This window comes from Argiope bruennichi, chromosome 7 (genome assembly GCF_947563725.1).
Source record: "Argiope bruennichi chromosome 7, qqArgBrue1.1, whole genome shotgun sequence".
NCBI classification, from domain to species: domain Eukaryota; kingdom Metazoa; phylum Arthropoda; class Arachnida; order Araneae; family Araneidae; genus Argiope; species Argiope bruennichi.
Genome location: NC_079157.1, coordinates 3,091,999 through 3,114,674, shown reverse-complemented (window position 1 = coordinate 3,114,674; position 22,676 = coordinate 3,091,999). Strand labels below are relative to the sequence as shown.

The 22,676-nt window shown below is 28.1% G+C and overlaps 1 protein-coding gene across 16 annotated transcripts in view; it reads left to right on the top strand.

Annotated features, from left to right (window-relative positions):
• Positions 1-22,676, top strand: part of LOC129975700 (CLIP-associating protein 1-like) — a 195,257-nt gene that overhangs the window by 150,208 nt on the left and 22,373 nt on the right. For 13 of the 16 annotated variants that reach the window (XM_056088849.1, XM_056088845.1, XM_056088847.1 and 10 more), the window contains 9 exons: positions 1,514-1,708; positions 3,290-3,360; positions 4,450-4,575; positions 12,885-12,986; positions 14,590-14,736; positions 16,065-16,136; positions 17,673-17,749; positions 17,836-17,946; positions 18,613-18,780. In XM_056088849.1, coding sequence (XP_055944824.1) covers positions 1,514-1,708; positions 3,290-3,360; positions 4,450-4,575; positions 12,885-12,986; positions 14,590-14,736; positions 16,065-16,136; positions 17,673-17,749; positions 17,836-17,946; positions 18,613-18,780 — 1,069 coding nt within the window. The remainder of the gene's footprint in view (positions 1-1,513; positions 1,709-3,289; positions 3,361-4,449; positions 4,576-12,884; positions 12,987-14,589; positions 14,737-16,064; positions 16,137-17,672; positions 17,750-17,835; positions 17,947-18,612; positions 18,781-22,676) is intronic. The other 3 variants (XM_056088839.1, XM_056088846.1, XM_056088848.1) reach the window with 3 other exon arrangements.

Sequence of the window (22,676 nt, the reverse complement as noted above, 5' to 3'; positions counted from 1 at the left end):
TATATAAACTTAAGGATTAAAGTTATTTCCATGGCTACCATCATTGAGATTTAATGATTATCTGTTTAAAATGAATCTAGATAAGGTTCTAGTATGGTGGAATGGGTGTTTATTAATAGAAATAGAATTAAAATTTGAAAAAAAAAATCTTTTTATTGATACATATCTTTTTTCCATATTAATATTTAGTTAATTTTCAAGGAATATAAGTTTTTTTTTTCTCTGAAAATATGTTTCACACAAAATAAAAATGATATTTAACCTGCATGAAATGGAAAAAAAAAAAGTTTAATCAATTAGTTTTTTTTAGGGGGGGGGTCAGTAATTCTGTATTATATATATATATATATATATATATATATATATATATATATATATATATATATATAATATGTAATATATCCAATCTAATCAAGGCCCAACAACTAATTTCTAAACCTTTAGTTATATATATACACATCTAATAAGAAAAATATATAAATGGTGTAAATAATTATATGCAATATGAGTTGATAAATATTTTATGAATTGCAGAATTTTTTTATATATATATATATAAACCCTCCATTAATAGAATCTTATTGCACATTATATTCTTGCGATGTTAATAAAAGAAAAAAGAAAAGTTCCACTTTTTTGTGAGAAAAACTGATATGAGAATCTGAATATTACTGTTTTACAAAGCATAATCTTAAATCAACTCCATTGTTTTGTTAGATATGAATGTGAAAATATAGATGTTTTATAATCAAAAAATTGGAGATGACAGAAAATTAGAAGAATGCATAATACAATGTACAAAATGGTGTATGCCTTCTATAATAGTGTGATTTAAATGATTATCAAAATTTGAAACTTATAAACAATGTACAAAATGGTGCATACCTTCTATACTAGTATGAGTTAAATGATTATCAAAATTCGAAACTTATAAATATTTTACTGACAATTGATATTGGAAAATTGCCTGATCGCCAAAGATGGTTAGATTTTCAAATAAAAATAAATTGCATTACAATACAACCTCTGAAATTTTGAGAAAAGGATTTATTTCACATACAAAGAATAAATAAATTATAATAATTTTTTAGAAAACGTAAAGAAAAAAATATATACCTGCAACAAATTCCCAAAATCAGTGCATAAAATCAAAGGGGATAAAAAAAAATTATGGTCAAGGTACAAGTGATTTATACCTACTCTCCAAGTTTTTATCTGCATCAGCACAAAATTCATTCCAATGTCATGTGCTGAATTTTTATTCAAAACAGTTATAAGACTGAATACTTTCATATATTCACAGAATAAAAATGCTTGCAATTAATCATATAGTATCTCCTAATAATAAAATAAAAGTACTTTAGTAAATGCTTTGCAGTAATACAGTTTTACTCATACTTTAGTAAATGTTTTGCAGTAATGCAGTTTTGTATTGGGGTATATTATTTAACAGTTTTATATTTGTATTATTTGAAAATTTTCATTTTGATGATTCATTAACTTTTCTTTCTAGAGCATATTGGAGTTTTGCTGACCATTTCAGGGAGCAGGCAGATGCTCTTTTGAACTCTCTAGATAACAGCAAGCAACGAATGCTTCATGATGAACTTACTATGAGCAATTCCTCTAGTAGTAGCTCCTTGACCCAGAGTAACAAACCTTACAGGTCGACTGCCTCCAATCATGGGGGCTCTGTGGAAAACTTAAAGTTAGTAACAAGATGTTGAAATGAAAGTTGCAAAGATAGCTAATGATTTATAGCATAGATCTTTATCTATATTAATAATAAATATAAGTGCTTGTATGTGCATGTTGATGCTCTACTGATTGGACTGTTTGGTCTAGAATTGCCAAATTTGGTTCTTATATAGCCTGGGTGGTAAAAATGTGCACCTCAGGCTGGTTTTTTAAAAAAAATTTGAATTAAAATTCTAATTAATTAAAAATTAAGCCGAATTTTAATATTTTTTGCGATAGCCACCTAAAATATGTAATTAAATGAATTTTACACTGTTTCAAAGTTTTAAACATTTGACGTCTTTTTAACGATTAATGTGTAAATTCTTCCTCATTTGGGATTCCTCAAGCTGGGATTTTCGGGTCACGAGGGGTCAGTTTGTTGGACGAAAGTCAGACCCCTCACAGAAAAAATCACTGGTTTGAATCCTTGCCTGAGGGTGACCCTTGAGAAAGTCTTTGGGCCGGATTCTTTTTATCTTTCTTTTTGATTCTTTGGCTGTAAACTTAATATTTATTTCTAATTTCAATGTGGTTAAGTTCATTTGTGTTTTAGTTGTAGCAGCATTAGCGCTCTCTAAATACAATGTATATTTTATTATATAGATTCAGGAAATTTTATAAAGGTGAATTTGCACATTGTTTATTTGTGGATTGATAGTTTCTTATTTAGGAGAAATATCACTTTTACCTGGATATGAACCCCAAAATGGCATGTGCAAATTTTATGATACAAATACTTACTAATATAAGAACATTTTGTTGAGAAAATTATTAAGTTATAATTTATAGAATATTTAATTTTCAGCGTCCATTAATCCCGTCAAAGATAGCTAGTATATAATATAACTGATATTTTTTGGATCTGATAGACTGAAAAAAATAAAGCAATTCAAATTTGAAAAAAAATATTTCAATGATTAATTAAACTTCTATATGATTATGGTTTATATTATTAAAAGAGAATGTTCTTATGGTATTTAAGAATATTTATGATATCGTTAATTCAATCCTAAAAAGTAGCTAGATATAATTACTTAGAAAAGAAATTAGACTGAAAAATTAATTAGAAATTAATCATCAAAATCACGGCAAAAGTTTTATACTAGAATTTGCATCATAGCATAAGTGCATGAGACATGTTCATTGAATTGTTGATAAATTTGTTTTTTGTAGAGACCATAATTTCACGTGGGAAATTTCCTTTTATCGTATATTGCCAAACTGCATTCAGTCTCAATAATAAATGCTTTAATGGGTTTTAAAAATACAGTTCTTGCTTTTGATTTTGCTATTAAATTTTAATAAATAGTATAATATTTATTACTAATGAATTAAATAAGTTAATATACCATGAAGAAAAGTTGATATCTTTGTGCATATTTATTGAATTGTAGCATTTTTTGATTTAAACTATTTCAAATTCGTGTCTTAAAATTTTTATGTTTTAGAAGTGCATTCATTTGCAGTTTTATGCATTTAATATTTTTGTTTTTATTTATAGTTTATAATTGTGCATTAACTATTTATTTTGATTGTGTTATTTTCATAGTTATGGTCGCACTGGAACACTTGGGAGAAGAACAGGAATTTCCAATTTGCCTATTTCAAAACAGGATCCATGTAAGTTTCTACATTAAATCTTGTAATACATAAAATACAGTTTTAGGTGCAGTGTAATTGCTCATGAGAAATACTCTTACTTTGGGTATTTAAACAAACAAACAAAAATTACTGAGTTGATAGCATATAATTCTGTATTAAAAAGTCATATGCTATTAACTCTGTAGTGTTTGTTTTATTTTAGTTCAGATAAAGTAAATATAATATTCGATTTTGTCGTTGTTTGATTGTTTAATTATTGAAGCTTATTATTTTACATTGCATTTTCTATCTGTTGCATATTTTGCTTTTGTGAATTTTTCTTAGTATTTGTCCTCTTCTTTTATATTTTTAATGTTTTTTTCAGTTAAAAAAAAAAAAAAAGCTATTTCATATTTATTGAAATATTTTGTTTCTTATTGAATATTGGAATAAATTTTTTAATAAGGGAATGATTTTATTAGTATTGTTAGAACAATTGTTTTGTCTAATCACTTAATATATTTTGTTTTAGCATTATTTATTCAAGTGATTTTGGGAGAAAATTTCTCCAAAATTACAGGAAGAAAATATGCACTAAACTGGATGTCTTTCTTCTCTTCTAGAGCTTGCTAACAGCAATAATTTTGCATTTTAATTTGCAATAAAGACCTTGCTGAAATTTTCAGTGGATTTGAAAAATCATATCCTTACATACTTACCCTCTTATTATTGCTGCTTGCTTTACAGACACTGTCTAGGATATCTTTTATGTTTCCAAGCATATTTTTACTAAATTGTAAAATAATAATGCCTTCTTAACAAAGCTCTTTGTTATTGGTGGGGGAAATGAAGAAGCAATAATCTCCGTTAATAATCATTGCTTAAATCCTATAAAATTACACATTTAACTAATGTGAATCCTTTATATTTAAATACTTTTTTTTTCTTTCTCTGTTTTTTCATCAGTAATTCTTTGCATGGCAACTTTCACTTCTCAGAAATCGCAACAGCATGTGTCACGATTCTGTATGCATGTATTTTACTTTTTGAATTCGACATTTTTCTTTTTAATTCACTATTTTTCTTTAGTTTAAGCTCATTTTTTCCGTTGATGCTTCCTCTTTGTAGCTTCAGGCATTCCTACCCGATTGAGATCAACTAGCGCTATTGATTTGTCCGCAGTTAGGCGTGCCAAAGCCCGAGCTTCATACTCGACCATCGCTAATCTTGCTAGAGGTTCGGGGGCTTCTCTTCGTAAGTTTATTATTATTTATATTTTGTCAGTGATATCATTTATTTATTTTGCATGGTTAAGATGATTCTTGCATGAATATTTTTTTTAACATTTAAAATATTTTTGTAAGCTTTTCCCTTTTTCCAAGGATTTCCATTATTATTGCATATCATTTATGAAGAAAATCTGCAATTTATAATCCAATTTAATTGATAAATTATATTATAAAAATTTTAATCATTGGCATTTTTTGTTGCGAAATGCCATAAATGAAATAGAATTGGAAATTACGGGTTATTTATTAAGTCAATCTTTTAGAATAAAGTCTTCTCCCTTCAGAGCCTAATAAAGACTAACTGTTTTTTGGGGGTGGGGGGGGGGAGTTTGTTCAAGAATATAGTCTTGAGTCTAAAAATTTCCTGAAGTGATCTAGTGGGTCAATAAAAATATCAAATCATCTGGAAATAAAGCATCTGAAACTAAATTGTGCTGTCATACATTTTATCAACATTGTTTTAAATGCAAAATTGTAATTGATAATTTCAAGCTTTAGTTAATTTTGTAGGAAACAAAAGGAATTATTAGTACAAATTGTTACAGCTTCCATGATTGAATTGTCAGCATTAATTTTACCTTAAGCTTTATAATTATATCTAACAATGACTTTACATCAAAATCTTCAATTGCTATTTGACTATTCATCGGTGAAGTCCCCTCCCCCCCTCCCCCCTGTTAAGATCGGGCTTTTAAAGCCATAAAAAAATAGATTATAAAAATAAACTTATTTATCCCATGCTTTTATCTAACTGGTTTTATTTAGTCAAAGTTTATTTTATCAAAATTCCATAAATTTTTCAATCAACTTCTCCTATGCAATCAACCTTAAGGTAACTTTTCTTCCGTACAAAAAAAAAAAAAAAAATGTCTAATAAGGTTGTTTTTTTTGGGGGGGGGGGATCATGGCCCTCACCCATTGTAACTGCACCTGCCACCCTTTCTAACTTTACTCAGTTATGGATTCCTTAGGACACTTTCTTTATTCTTAATTCTTAATTTTTATTTAAACATTTTTTTACAACTAACCAGCATCAGAAGTTTTTATGCATCTTATGGAATTCTTAAATTGTGATCTCTAAAATCTTAATTTATGGAAAAGTAATTGTCTTTTGAATGTATGTATATATGAAGTATCTGCAGATTATATAGATTTCCTATTTTTTTGTCTTTGGATGGCAATATTTTGAATCAACTTTTAATGGCATTGTCCTCATGAAATATTTAACAGCCCATCTTTTCTCTCTCTCTCTTTTTAAGGGTAAAAAAAGAATACTGATATTTTTTGTGTGTAATTAGTGAGTAGGGTAAATATAAAATCTTAATATATATAAATTACGTGTCACGTTGTTTGTCCGCGATGGACTTCTAAACTACTTAAACGATTTTAATCAAATTTGCACACCGTGTGCAGTTTGATCTAACTTAAAAGATAGGATAGCCCTTTTTTTGAATTTTTAATTAGAATTTTAATTATTAATTAAAAACTAACTTCCCAGCCAAAAAATCTTTTCATTTTCCCCGCCGCCAAATAAGTACGGCTTCAGTTTTTTTTCCCAACAGTCATGAGGCTAGGCTTAAGATTTTTCGGCTGATTATTTGAAACGATTCTATTTATTTTCTTAATGTTTGATGCATTTAAAATTAAACATTGTTAATTAATCGATCTTTCAGATTCATTCTTAAGTACTTTTGAATTAAAATAAAACAGAATAAAGGAAATTAAAAATTTGTAATCTGCATAGCGTTACCCCAACTGGCGCAGAAAAACTCACGCATTTGCGTTACGTTTCGAATCCGAATATTCGAATTATTTATGATCCTATCCGAAAACGTTTCTCAGGAATAAGATATCATTTTCCACAATTATTTTTTAATGCATACAATAAATTTGATATGTTGCAACGGATAAAGTATCACGATCTTATGTTTGAATTTTGTATTACTGTGCACGGTGGCAATTCTCAGAAATAAGATATTTTATTTGAAAATGATTAATTACAAACGTTTTAACGGATCACTGATTAATATAACATACTAAAATTCTGCTTTTTTTAATTATAAAGAAGTTTGGAAAAATACTTGGAGGTGCACACGGATAATTATTACTTTTCGTTTTGAATGAATTCCGATTCTTTATCTGACTGTTTACTAAGAAAAATGTTGTACAGCAATAACATTTGTTACCTTCATTGAATTTTCAATTAAATGATTTTATTTCTTTTGTTAAGGATATCGTAAAAAAGGTAAGTGAACGAGCCAATAATAAGTTCCTCTAATCGGATAATAAAAAAAATATTAACTCATTTGTATGCTAAATGAAATTTTATCTTTTTTTATATAAATTATTGAAGATATGATAAGAAAAAATGGTTACAATAATCGTTTCAGTTTTTCATTTCTTTACTAATAAACTGCATGTACGTATCAAGTTATGTCAGCTATCATCAACTCAGCTATCATTCACTTCAGCTAGAATGTTTATCATTATTTAATAAATGTTTCTGAAAGTGATTTCATTTTGTAAATGAATTTTGACTTATTGCAACAGACAAATGTATCAATGACGGAATAAATCTCATGGCAACTTCATGTGTGGAATATAGAACTTTTTTTTTTTAAATCTTTCCTTTAAGCTGAGGAAGCCAGAATCTGTATCACTGAAGTTAGAGGATTTATTATACATCATAAAGGGTTTATACTAAGAAGGAACAAATTATTTGTTCATTATTTGACAGTCACAATTATCTGTTAGCTCCAAGCGATTCTAACAGATGGCGGTATCTGTTGACTGGATTGAGTAAATATTCTAACAGATGGCGCTGTGTTAAAAGTACCAACGTTTCACATAAGCTACAATTTTATGGCATAACCACCACGTGTTGCTGAGGCTAAAGTATAAGTTAAATTTATTTCATCGTAAACGCAATACAATGAAATTCAATTGTTCTTACTTTTTCAATTTTTGGTATTAGCATAGCCGACGTGTTATTTAGACTGAAGCACGTGTTATTTAGACTGAAGTATAAATTGAATTCATATTATAGTAAAAGTAATACAGTGGAATTCTTCTTGCTTTTTAATTATTAGTGCTTCATTGTTCAACAATCTTTAATTAAAATGCATGTTTAAAACAAATTATTCTTATGGCGAAGTGTTGAAACACTTCGATTGGCCATAAACATGCGCGTATAATTGCAAAATGATCCATCAGCACAAATATTTTCTGAACAATTACTAGATATTGGGAACGGTAAAATAGAACTGCAACCAAATACGCAATGCATTAAACTGCCAGACAATTTCTGCACTGTTCTTCAGGGAAAAAATGAATTGATTCAGAGTATTTTTCCGGATATACAGAGTAATTACTTGAATCATAACTGGCTCAGGGATCGGGCTATTTTGGCAGCCAAAAATGTTGATGTTGACGAAATTAACTTCCAAATACAACAGTTGTTACCAGGCGATCTGATGTCTTTTAAATCAATCGATACTGTTGTTGATGAAAATGATAGTGTAAATTTTCCAATTGAATTTTTAAATTCACTAGATATACCTGGAATGCCACCACATAATCTTCGATTAAAGATTGGTTCACCTATTATTCTCCTGCGTAATTTGAATCCACCTCGATTATGCAACGGTACGCGTTTGGTCATCAAAAAGATCACCGGAAATATACTTGAAGCTACCATTTTAACTGGAAAGTTTAAAGGAGAAGTGGTCCTGTTGCCACGTATTCCGATGATACCATCAGAATCTACGATACCCTTCGAAAGGTTACAGTTTCCAATTCATTTAGCTTTTGCCATGTCTATAAATAAGTCTCAAGGCCAAACAATGTCTATTTGTGGTTTAGATTTGTAAAATCCATGTTTTTCTCATGGGCAACTATATGTTGCATGTTCACGTGTAGGAAAACCGTCAAATCTATTTGTGTTAGCTAAAGACAGGTTAACCAAAAATATCGTGCACCTATTAGTGCTAAATTAAATTGAAATTAAAAGTATTTATAATTCAAAATAATAAACATTATTGTCAAAGATTTAAAACTATCTGCCCTACCTACCTCATTTATAAGTTTAAGTGTTACCTGTTTTTTACTAACAACTTTGTAATGTACTCATTTGTTACAAACTTGAATATAAAAAATTAAGAAATTAAATTATTTTTTTTGTATTGATTTTTGCTCAATATCAACGGTAGTAGAAAATCAATCATGGAGGTCCCCATGTTTTTTTACAAATGGCATCTGTGTAAAAAAACATGGTGGTCCCCATGACTGGTGTTCTCCTACCGTTTCCCTTGAATAGTTTACTACTATGTAATATAACAAAAACCTTAGCCACAGCAACGAGTGGCCGGGTCTGCTAGTTAAAATATATAATCAGCTTGCAGGTGAGAATAGTCAAATTTATTATGTTGATTAATGATGCACTAATTAGGATTTTGAATGGTTTTGGTATTGATCAGATAATTTTCCAGATGCTAATGTGAATTTAGCATCTGGAAAATCTGACAATGTGAATTTATAATTTTTAACTTAAAACCACTTTATGTTATATAAAGTTTAGCTGTAAATCATACAGTTTAAAAAGCAATAAGTGAGGGAAAAAAAAAAAAGGATTTGAAGTACTTGGTAATGGTATATACTTGCTGTTGGTAACTAATTCTTTCCATTCATGAAATCGGAATATTGGTAGCATATTTTACAGCTTTGAAAAGGAACTTTCACTTCATATTCATGTGTATATATGGAATTATATGCAGTCTTTTCATTCTTGTATTCCAATTTGTCTGCCTTGTTGTATTATAATTTTAATTTCTTTATATGGTATATCTATTTTGTATATCATTTGATTGTTATGCATATTAAGCTGTTGTAGTATTTGGCATTTAGTGTGGAAAGAATATTTTTCCTTTTCATTGCACAATATTATTTACCAAAAAAAAAAAAAATCTTGTTAATGCTTATATACATACATATATATATCTATATATATATAATAGATTTGTGTGTTTGCCTCGTGGAATTCTTACATTTGTCTGCTTAATTAATGTAGTCTTTAAATCATGTTGTAATTTTGGGTCTAGATGATAACATTTGAAATGTATTATAGACCCTACGAAATAGCACAGTTGTTACAAATTTTGTCATTTCAATTTTATTACCTATAATTTAATGAAATCCTCTGTGATATAGAATACAGAGATATATATGAAGTGATTATTTCTTTATAAGTGTGTGATATAATAATAATAATTTCTATATAAGTGTGTGATTTTTCTGTAAAATTTTATACAGAACTCACCAATCCAATAGCCGGTTTCTAAATCAACGGAATTGTGCAGTGATTTTTATTTGGAGAAATGTTTTAATAGTTAATAAGAATTATTTTTAAATTAATAAATTTAATGCTAACAAATTATGAAGTCTAAATTTTTGTACATTCCTTGTGCTTATTAATTTTATTTATTGTTAATAAAATATCTTCATAAACTTTAATAAAAGAGTTTCTTCTATGATGATTTCTTTCTGACCAAGACCTGAAGTTTTGAATGATGCTATTTCAGACAATTTTAACATCTGAATTCTCATAAGATACTTTAAACCAATTATAGCTATGCATTAACATTTCATTATTTCTTGATATCTCTTGATTACATAGCATGAAATGATATATTATTATCCCTTCAAATGTAGATATTAGTTTTTTGCTAAGAACAATTTTTATATCAGTTTTATGTCAATCACTTTAATATGACAACTGTATAATTTATTTTAGTGAATTTTTGATATTTGAAAATTTTCATGTATATATGGCTTAGTAGCTACCAAATATGTTGGTGTCTGAATATTTGGTACAGAATATATAAGAGAACTTTAAATTGATGATTATTTCCCCATGATATCTTAAACAATAATTTTTATCTAACTCAATATCTGATTGTTTGAAGGAAACTGTTTTGCTTTGTGATTTCTATAGAGGATTTAAAAATATATAAATACATTGTGAAATACTTGAAGCTGTTTCTAAGGGATACGCTAGAATATCTACATAACCTATTACCTGATTTTTTCACTTACATCCACTCGACCTTATATAATTTTATATAACCTATACGAAATAGATCTGTGAGATGCGAATATGATGGATACAAATAGATTCATCAAGACAAGGGATGGAGTTTATCATACAGATTATAGTTTTCAATTTAATTGTTTTCAATTCTAATAAGCACAGTTAATTTTTATGCTTTCTCACAATAAAACTTAATTGTTGAATTACTTTAAAATCAATTTGCTATACATCGCACAAATTTTTAAGGCCTTTTTTTCATGTTAAGATTTGTTATTTTTCACTGCTGTATATAATACTGAGTTTGATGTGCTATATCATGATGTTGGTGTAAGCATGTAAAAAATTTAGAATATACCCTTAAAAAATATCTTCTCTCAAATATGAAATTAATTTTAATGAACAACAGAGAGAAAATTTCATTCAATGAATTATTCAAAGGCTGAACCATATCATCTGATAATTAATAAAATCATTTCTCTAACTTGTAGTCACTGTAATTATACTCCTGTGTATCAGTAAATAAATGTAGCCATCATTTGAATGTTATATTTCTGACATACATATCATTTAGTTTGAGTTGCAGAAATATTATATGCCATCAAAAACATAACTTGTAAAAAAAAGCAAGTCTTGCAACTCAATTCTTCTATCGTAAAAAGTTGCGAGATCCATGTAATACCAAGTCGGTCAATTTATTCAGTCCCTACTTAAGGGTCCTTCTGTCTTAAGTTATTACATAATTAGCTAACTTAACAACATCTTATAGTGATCATATCAATATTAAAATTCTTTATGGTTTAAATAAATAGATTGACTTGGCCATCGCATGAAAACACTATGTATCTTTACATTAAATTAGATTACATTAACATATTATATTAATTTAGATTGTTTAGTGTGATTGCCAAATCAATCTATTTATTTAAACCATAAAAGATTTTTAATATTGATATGGTCACTATCAGGCTTCTAGTTTTAACCACAACGAAGTTATAGGGGGTCTAAAATGACCTGAACTGCTTCGAGTAAAGGATGGTACGGCCGTTCCGCTTGTTTTTGCTCGACTTGATTGACCTAAATTTAATGCCTGTTCACATTCTCATAGGTTTTGAATACTTGTAATAGATAATATGCCCTGATTAGCTAGATGCTAGATACAATATACTGATTATACCGAAATAAAATTAGTGAAAATAGTGTCAATGCTTCAGAATTAGCCTTTTTCTGTCGAATGATAATTGTCTTCGTACTCTAAATATAGGTAATGAGTATTTTTCTTTCAGAAATGTGGTGATAAAAAATTGCTTCCTTAACAGTAATTTCCTACTTTAATTAAATTGTTTTAAAATTTATAGTCATAATTCCCACTATACAATCATAGAAAAAAGGAGGGGGGAGGACACACCCAACTTTTTTCTGTTGTCAGTTACTTATTTACATAATTTATTTTCCATATCTTTAATTTTTTATTATTGTAGCATTTTTTAAAGTGTTGATTCATCACATAGTTTGCTGCTTTCAATATGAAAATAAATTTGAAAGCAGGTATAATTGTAGGGAAATTTTTCAAAATTTTTATTACATCCAATGAAATGAATTCATTTATATTGGCATAGAAAAATACATTTATCAATCAAACATATTGAATGAAATAAATCTTAATAAAACATGCAAATGCAGTTTACCAAAATCAATGTTAATTTTACTAAAAGTTTGAGAATAATATAGGTTTGATTTTTTGCGGCTGTTCTTGTTTAATTTTCAAAAGGCTGTAAGAACAGAACTTTAATTCAAATTATTTGAAAAATTATGATTGTTCATTTCATTGAGATCAAATAAAATGTAACTACAGATATTTCAGCATTCATTTAAAATTTTTTGTATAGCAAATCTTTATAAAACAGGGTGGCCAGCTGTCCGGGAAGGCCGAGAATTTTTGCGGAATTCCCGGAGATTGGGAAAAGTCAAGGAAATTTATTATAAAACCTTAAAAATTTGTATATTGATTTTCTACCAAACTTTCTCAAAATTAAGGAAGGTTATGTGACATTTATCATAATTTTGTGTACAAAATTGCTCAATATTACAATTTTATTTGCCACATTTTAAGGTTTATATACTGTAAGTTTTATATACATATGTACTGTTGCAGCAAATATTCATTTGTTTAATTTCATTTGCAACTGTAGCTCGAACTCCAGCAACAAGGCGTAACGAGATATCTGTTCATGCTATTACATCGCCTGAGCGAGTAGTGAAATCTCGACCAAGGGGATCCTCACAATCACAACGTAAGACTTGTAGTTTGAATTTCTATTACCTATGATAAATTCTGTAAACTTTTCCACCTTATAAAAAGTAAAAGCAAAGATATCTCAGCATAATTTTGTACTTTTTCTGCCAGTGTTGTCATACAAAGTTTAATAGTTTTTAAAATCTTGTATCACTTAAATCAAAATAATTTGATATTTTAATTAATTATTCCTTTAATTTTTTGAAAATATTTTTATAGTCAGTTAAATTTCATTTGTACTCTGGCTAATCTTTTGAATCTACTGTACCTTGTAATTCCCTCACGGCCCTGAAGTATTTTTCTATTCTGATTATTACTTGTTAAATTTTAAACATGCAGTGCAGGTAGATGAGAGTTGACAAAAAATATTTTTATGTGCATGCACATCCTAATTTTTACAAAGCATAAAGATCTTTGCAATTGATTAATCTTGATAATACATTTTTTTTATAATTTTAATTGCAAAACCTTAACAAATAAATGGGGGGAAAATGCTATAATTTCTTTTGTTTTTTGCTGTTAATTTTTTTAAACATGAATTATTAATTTCAGGATTTGATGCAAGATTCATTTTTATTTTTATGCAAACACATTTGTGTATTTAATTGCAATTATGTCAGTCAATTAATTATTGGTTTAGTTTTCCTCTTGATTATGGATAGTATAAAAAATGCTTTTTTCAAAACTCAAAGTAATTTTTTTACACTCTTTTCTTTAAAGTGCTTATAAAGAATATATATAGTCTTTTTTCTAATTTAAAAATTTCTTTGGTTTCTTTTTTTAAAAAGCATGCATGAAAAGTTAATATGCAAATATTCTCAACTGTATGTTTTTTATGGAATTAAATAAAATGTACAGATAAACTGTAGATGAAAAATAGTTAGTTAATTGAAAATATATTGAAATAAAAAAATATTAATACAGTTTTTAATTGAATTAGTAGAAATTAATTAATTAAATCCATTTTACATTGGAAAATACTGGAGAAAACATCTTGTATGCATATTTATATGAAGATTTTAAAAAAATTAATTAGTGGTTTACAGCATGGATTTAAAGAAAGTCTGTGTTCTACTATTGTTACTATTAATTATAAAACTTTCAACTTTGCATCATACACTTTGCAAATGGGTTATAAGTTCATGGATGCATGCTTATTTGAAATTCTTTTCTATTATAAATGTGCAGACCATTTTTTAGCAACTACTTCATACGCTAAGTGCATGTCTGTTGCCTTAGCATTGTTGTTGCTTACATCATTTTGTCAAATAATATTCATATGTTTTTGATTGTATATTCCTATGTAAAATAGATTTGATATAGTATTTCTTACTTTAATGTTTGTTAAGGCAATTTTGAATTTTATTAATCTATCATATTTATAATCATATTATATCTAATCTATCATATTTATAATCATAAATTATTTATTAATCTATCATATAGTATGTTTTTATTTATAGAATGAAGTTTTGTTCTCTAACAATATTAACAAGTGAAATGTGTAATTAGTACATGACACCTTAATGAATAATGTATGTCTCCTTGTAATCAATAACCTACCTTTCATCCTTACCATCCATCGTTGTGTAACTTTTCAGCCAACAGTAGACCTGACTCCCCTTCTTCGAGATTAAGCTATGCAACATATTCTTCACCAGACGGTAAATCTAACAGAACACGTACTAAATCGGGAATACCCATTGCAACCAGCCGAGATGCCAGCCCTACCAGACCCAGCTTTGGTAGTACGTCCATTCATGTTTACTTCCATTTAAAAAAAAAAAAAAATGAATGTGATCACTACAATATTTTAAATTATATATGTTTTTCAATGCCTTTCATTTTTGTTGCTGTTATGGTTATATGTATTAAAATCTGAAAATTTTAGTTTTTGTTTGTAAATGTTTGTGTGGAAAGTTATAATTAATGCTTTAGCTGCTGCTATTTTCTTTTATTTACTGCTATTTTTATATGATCGTTTCTTATTGTGTTGTCATATAATTCATTCATATATTACAATCTCCTCCCCCCTTCATATTAATAATGTATCTTAAGGTATTAAAATAAATTCTGTTGTTTTCTTATGGCACTTGCCATGGACAAGCCCGCTGTTCGAAGACAGCCGATTTTAGCCTGAGGGGGAGCGCCTCTTGTTTCTATAGTAGCGCCATCTAGGGCCAAGAGAACGACTTAGCTACACACACGTCACAACCCTTTTTACGGGGTGGACTTCATTCACGCATATCATTTACTCACAGATCGTAATTTAGACCTGAATCAGAGAACGATCACCCCTGATCCAGTACCCCCAATGGTATTACTCTCGACATGGAGGACTTTGTGACCACGACAGATTTAACGCGCGTCAGCCACCAAGCACGCGGGGAATCTTCCGCCGGCGGGGTTCGAACTCGCAACCTAAGGGACGCGAATCCGACGCTCTACCAACCAGGCTATCCCGGCCTGCTTAAATCTAAATAAATTCTAAATTTTTAATGTAAAAAGTCAACAATGTCTGCTGAAAAATATATAGTAACAGAAAAAACAATTAGAATTCATTAGTATTTTTTAAAAACCATTGTGCATTTTGATGTCTTGTAAATTTCACTTAACAGAGTACTATTTTCAATTCATTGTAAAATAAATGAAATGGTTAAAACGTCTGTTGAGATCTGCTTTGATTACAATTTCTTAAAACTTTTGGATTGTCAGTTTTTTATGCAAATATCTTTTAATACATTAAATTTGTTTTACTATTATATTCAAGGCCTTTTATGAATTTGCTTAGTTCGAAGTTTAAACGTTGAGAAATGTTAAGTATTCCTCTATAGTTATATTCAATAGGAATGTTTTGTACATGTTTTGGGACTTGTTAATTTTTCATAATAAATAAATATAAGTACGCTTTGATAATGATTTTAAATAACTTGCCTGGAATATTTATTTTGCATTCAATTGAGTTTTTTCTTTTTCTTTTTTTAGTTTTTGGTAAATATGAAATAAGCAACACAGTTGTCAAAAAAAATATTTTTTTCCACGTCATTATTTAATTTTACTTATAATTTAATCATAGCTCATGAAAGGCGATTAAGTGGATCTAGAACAAGATTGACTGGTGCAGGGGAAAAGTACCCTACTTTATCCTGTAAGAAATTTATTTCATACATATTTAACATTTTCATTCTAAATTGATATAAAGATAACTTGAAAGAAAGTTAAAAGTTCTATAGTAAAGGAATTGTTGTTACTCAATTATATGAAGTGAATTTTGGTTTCATATTAATAACAAACAAATGCTCAATAAAGATTTATTTATTTTATATAAAATTATGTTTAATAATTGCTACATTACGCTTTTAAACTTAAAATTTGTTGTTATCATATAAATTCACCCATCAGCTTGAAAGATTTATAAAAAAAAAACAATGTTTTGAAATAATTTTATATAATATGCATTTCTCCCTTTAATAAATACATTTTAAAGGAGTGTTTTTCTTTATTTTTTTGCATTATTTTGCCTTCCGTTTTTTTTTTTAAATTTTTTTTTTATTTATTTATTTAAGTTTTGATAATTGTTAGCCAAGAAGAAAGAAAAGGTTAAAAGTATTAAGAATTAAAAATCACTTGGGAAACAATGAATTGAGCTCTAATCATTGCATATTAAAAAGGAATGCTTTTTCAGCAAATTTTGCTTTTGCTTTTGCTGCTGTTCATTTCAAAATTTCAAGTTGTCAAATATGATCATTTCTATTTCTTATTAATAAAATATTGTTTTACTTTGGATCATCACAAGCATTGTAAATAGAATGGTTTTTTTTTCCTCCCCCCCCCCTTCATAGAAAGTGAGAAAAAAGCAAGACATATGAATGTTAAATTTAAAATTTAATTTTTTTTTCTAATTCAAAAATTAGGATTATTTTTACTAAATATCTAATCAAAATATTATATATTCTTGAATTTACAATTAATTTCTTTCAAATAAATGTTTTTGAAATTTGTTTATATGGTTCAGATTTATGCTAATCTTAAAATCTCTCGTTTCTGGAAAACAAACTGAAGGTCCAGTTGCCTATAAATATTTTTTATAGAAATGACAGATTTTAGCATTTTTGAGATTGGATTCTATCATTGAAATCAATTTCCTTTTATGTAATGATTCTACAATATTTTTAATATCTCATGCACTTTTTCATATCCTTACTCATTTAATATTTATTTATTTTACTCCCTAGTGTTTATGTTTTGTTCTAAGCGTGTGTCATGTTTGTTTTTAAAGATTCTAATCATTAATCTTTTTGTTTGTTTCTGATCTGAAATTTTTTTCACATTTTATTTGTATTATTTTTCTCTACTTGAGTATTTCTCCCCCCCCCCCTCCTTATTTTGCATAGAACACTTGACCTTTACATGAAACCACTTCTATATTAAAAGTAAAACAAAAAAAAACAATAAAAAAATAAAGGCACAGTTACAGCTGAAAGATATGTATCTCGAGAATAATATATGTATCTCATAATTAAATTTTTGAGGAATAGAATAATTCTGAACTAAGATAATAATATTATTCGTTTTTCATAATGAGAATATATATATGTATAATATAAAACATTGCATGCACAATATCCTTATTTCAAATATGTATTTTACATTTATATTTATGACTAATTGTTTAACCTTGCAGCTTCTGCTGCTCCATTGATGGCTGAAAGAACGTTACAGCAAAGCCGAGAAGCGGAAGTGGCTGTTGCAGATGCTTTGGTGAGTCTGACATACTTTTCATAAAATATTTATTAATTTCAATTGATTCAAAATTCTTTTATAAGATATTGTTTTGTACATTATAGCGAGCACCTACTCGAAGGCGATATAATGCCTTTGATGATCAGTCAGATGAAAGTGAAACTTCTAGTGTTTGTTCGGACAGATCCTTCAGCTCCTTTGGTAGAAGTGTAGATGTAAGTATTATAATTTTAATCATTTAGCTAACCCGTCTTAAATTTCTTATTTCACATTATCATTATAGAATTTCAATTTTTCAAATTGACATTCCTTTAATCATTTTTCCTCACATGATTCTTTGCAAAGTACCTTAGATGAAAGTCCTTTAGAGAAAAATTTATGCTCAATAAAAATGGTTATTGACTCTAGAGTCATTATTTTTTTTTCTCTCCATCTAATTGACATTCACCATCCTATGTTACATGTTAAAATAATCTTAGACAAGATTGAAATTTAACTCTGAATCATTGAACTGAAACATAAATTCATCATTGATATAATATGTATATATACAATAATAAATATTGAGCCATTGATACGATGGAGATTTTTTCAGTTACTTTGAATGCTATTGAAAATGTATTATAAGAATGGAATATTTAATGAATTGCAGTTCTTTCGATGAATTAATCTCTATGTATTTGGAAATGTATAAGTTATTGTGAAGTCAATATTTCATTACTAATATTCACCAACACCATACAAGCATTTGCGATCCAAGATTCGCAATTATGTGTGGGAAGGAGGGGACATAACACTGATATCAAAGAATATGGTCCGAAGTTTCGAGCAGACCTTTCTAACTTTCTTGTTAATGACCTTCATCATTTTTAATTTTCTAGGATATCAATGAAGTGATTCATAATCTTCATAGCATTCACTGGTCAGATCGTAAAGAAGGTCTCCAGTCTTTACAGGCTTACTTCCGCTCTGGCAGATTCTTATCTCACATTGAGCTGAAAAAAGTAACAGATATATTCTCAAAAATTTTTATGGATCCCCATACTAAAGTAAGTGATGAGTTTTCATTATTAATATTTTGGATTTTGCAGGCATTACAAACCAAAATTCCTTCTAAAGTTCTTTTATTTGTATTTACTTTTTCTTTTATGCAGATGCTGGTATGATTTACTTTATTTATTTTTGTTTTGGTTAGAATGCAAATTTCTTATTATGTTTTAATTTGTAATCTATTTATTTACATTATAAATTTTGGTTTTGATTTGTAATAGTATTTACTAACAATTTCTTACCAGTATTTTGAAAGCTTATATTTATTTAGTTATTACATTTGTTAAATTTAGCTGAAATTAAGGAATGCTTAACTAATTCATTGGATAATTTTTGACTTAAACACAACAATAATTTATTGCTTCTTATTTCCTGTTTGTGGGATCAATTAATTATATTCAGTTTTATTATTTAATATTTGAAAATAAAAGCATGTAACTCAATCTCTTGGATCTCCATTAAAAATGATTATATTGAAGTATTCTTAAATCATTACTATAAATCAAAGTATTGTGCTTCTTTTCGAGCATTCGTGATGGACAGTTGTATTATTGGTATTAAATCATGATAGCTATGCTATAACAGGGTTGCCACAGTACCGGAAAAATTCAGGGAGTTTAAAAATCATCTAAAAAAACTGGAAAAATGCAGCGAAATTGAAAATTTTCATAAAAACCAGGAAAATACAGAGAATTTTAAGTATTGTAAACATAGCTTCACAAACAGAACAGCTTTGTAATCACAGAAACTCGCCCTTTGCTAATCATTCCCCTTTTCTTCTGTATAGATCAGTTTAATTTCTATTTCAACAACAGTTGCTTTCTTTCCATGAGATTCTGCTGTAACTGCATGAGAAAATATAATTTTTTTGGTGGAAATAGCAACATTCAATCTGCAGAAGCATGCATCGCAGTGGTGTTTAGTCACTAACATGCGAGTTCATTGAATGGTTTGTTTATTATTTTAAAAAAATTGTGAGCTTATTCAGAATTGATTAGAGATTTTTTTAAAACAATGAGCTGCTCAAAATTTGGATCTAATACAGATTGGCAGATAAAAATATGAATCCTGATTTAGCATGAAAAGAAGTTCCATGAAATTCATTTGCTGTGTATTGCTCACTTTGTCAGAAGATGACAAGTTTAAGTAATAAAAGCAGGCATATATTAGTCATACCAAACTTAAAAAATGCACAAAAGTATGTGCCAGTTCAAAAAAGTCATAATTGATATTGGTGTCTGAAAGGAATACAGGAAAAGACGATATGTCAAGTCTGAAAATAAGCTGTTTTCAAATTTTTGAATTCAAGAACAATAATTTAAAGCTGAACTTTTATATGCATTAAAACTTATTGCATTGCATACATTCTATAATGCATTCAGTGACAGAAATATTTTCACAGTTCACTGATAGTGAAATAGCCAAAAAATGTACTTTAGGTTGTATGAAAATGTTGTACATCATCTAATATATAAAAATCTCGTGTCACAGTGTTTGTGTTTGTACTCCTCCGAAATGGCTTGACCAATTTTTATGAAATTTTTAATGTGTATTTTGTAGGTATGAGAATAGGTCATAAAATATATTTCATAACGCTAGGTAATTAGGGTGTCCCTATCCAAGTTCAACGTACACTGATGAGATAAACGCTTGCTTGATCATTGCCACTGTGGCGTAATCATTGCCACTGTGGCGTAATGCTGAAAGAGTACAGCTAAAAATAAGCATGCATGTCCTAAATGCTATAAGATCCATCTGCTGACACATTCTCAGTCCAATTGTTAGATATCGGCGATGGAAAAGTTGCTGTCTATAAATATACTGGATGCTTAAAATTGACCACTAATTTCTGCACTATTGTTGATTCGCAAAATGCTCTCATTAACTGCATATATCCTGATGTACGCACACAATATATAAATCATGCGTGGCTGGCAGAAAGAGCCATTTTGGCCAATTTCTGCGCTGTGGTTGATTCGCAAAATGCTCTCATTAACCCTATATTTCCTGATGTATGCACACAATACATAAATCATGTGCGTCATCACAATACATAATCAATGGCAGAAAGAGCCATTTTGGCAGCAAAAAATGTGGACGTCAATGATTTAAACGTCAAGTTACAGCAGTCGTTGCCAGGCGACTTGGTATCATACAAATCGATCGATACAGTTTGCGATGCTAACAAAGCTGTAGATTATCCAACAGAGTTTTTGAACTCACTGGACTTGCCAGGCATGTCACCAGACCTTCTACAACTGAAAGCTGGATCTCCAGTTATTTTACTTTGGATTTGAACCCAAAAACTTCCTTTTGAAAATGACTGTAAAATTTTAGATCTACATATGGACTACACATTGAGCTTTTCAGTTTGAACATTAATATACTGAATGGAAATCAGATACTATTCTAAAAGCAATATATAGGATATTTAAAGGTAGTCCAGTTAGAAGTGCTGATTTCCTGGAAGTTAATGGTTTTTCTGAAGTTTTATTTTTTTCATTGGGTAGAAAATATTAGTGTTTGCAAAAGTATTCTAAACGTTTTTACGACATAAAAAATACATTGAGTTAAATGCAAAAAACTTTTCCTGGTTCTGTTACAAGGGATAATATTATAAATGCTTATAATATTCTAAAATTAGCTTCTCTTATATTCCTAATATTCTTCAGCCTTTTTTGTAATTCGGACATTTGGATCAATGTTCCTTTCTTTGATAAAAATATTAAATATATTACATTTTTGTTAATAAACATTGTCAAAAGAAACAAAAACGTTAAACACTTATTTTTAATAGAGTTTGATCATCCTAAAAATCTAAGGTTTAGAATAATGGCTGTACAGGTTACTTGATTACTAGTGGAGCTACTGAAACTTAAAAAGAAAAGAACAAAAAAGATGCTTTTTTAGCAGAGTTTTTATATTTGTGAAGAATATTGTGTGTATATATATATATGAATGCATATTCAAAAATTTAACTGTTTTAAAAACTACATCTTGTTTAAATCCACATTTATAGAAGAACCATGCTTTTTCTCCTCATTAAAATTATGGAGTATGGTTATTCCATTATGATTAGCACATGGGTGTTGTTTGCACCTTTCCTCTGATATTGCATGTATTAACAAAAAAAAAAAAAAAAAAAAAAAACCACAGGAATTTTTTTTTTTTTTTTTTTTTGAAATTTGGGTGGGAACTTTTATGAATACTGCAAATTTATTTTTCACAATGATAGCAAATCTTAAATTAAGAGTTTTTTAAAAAGGTAATTTTGGCAACATATTTTTTTGCAGGAATTTACCAAATTAATCTTACTAAAATCTATAAAATTATTTTTAAAAACTTTGCTTATCTATATATTAAAGATACATTATTTAATCTTCCTTCAGTACAGTTATCGATTTAGCATTTCTATCAATTATTAAGAAAAACTTATATTACAAATCTCATTGATTTTCAGGTTTGTTTTCATTTATTTTACTGATGTTTTTAATTTTTAATTAGGGAGGGTAAGTATATTATATCTTAAAATGACCGGATTGTTTTTTGTTTTTTTTTCATGTAAAATATCTGGCTAAAAAATTAAATTAACAGGCTTGAAATTCATGTGCAACTACTATGAATGTCAAGTTACAGTTGCAACTTGAAAAAACATACTTCCATTCCAATTTTTTCCAAAATGATTTGAATTTCTCTTTCATTTTCTTAACAATTAAGAAGTGTTTATATAATTTATTAATGCTGTTAAATATATTTGATTCATTAAATAAAGTATACTTTTTGAAATATTCTGTAACATTTCGTATTGTCTATTCACCATGAGAATTCTTGCCATCATTTCTCTATGTTTATGGTGATTGCCAAATGAACAAGTTTTAATAAGGAAGATCCATTT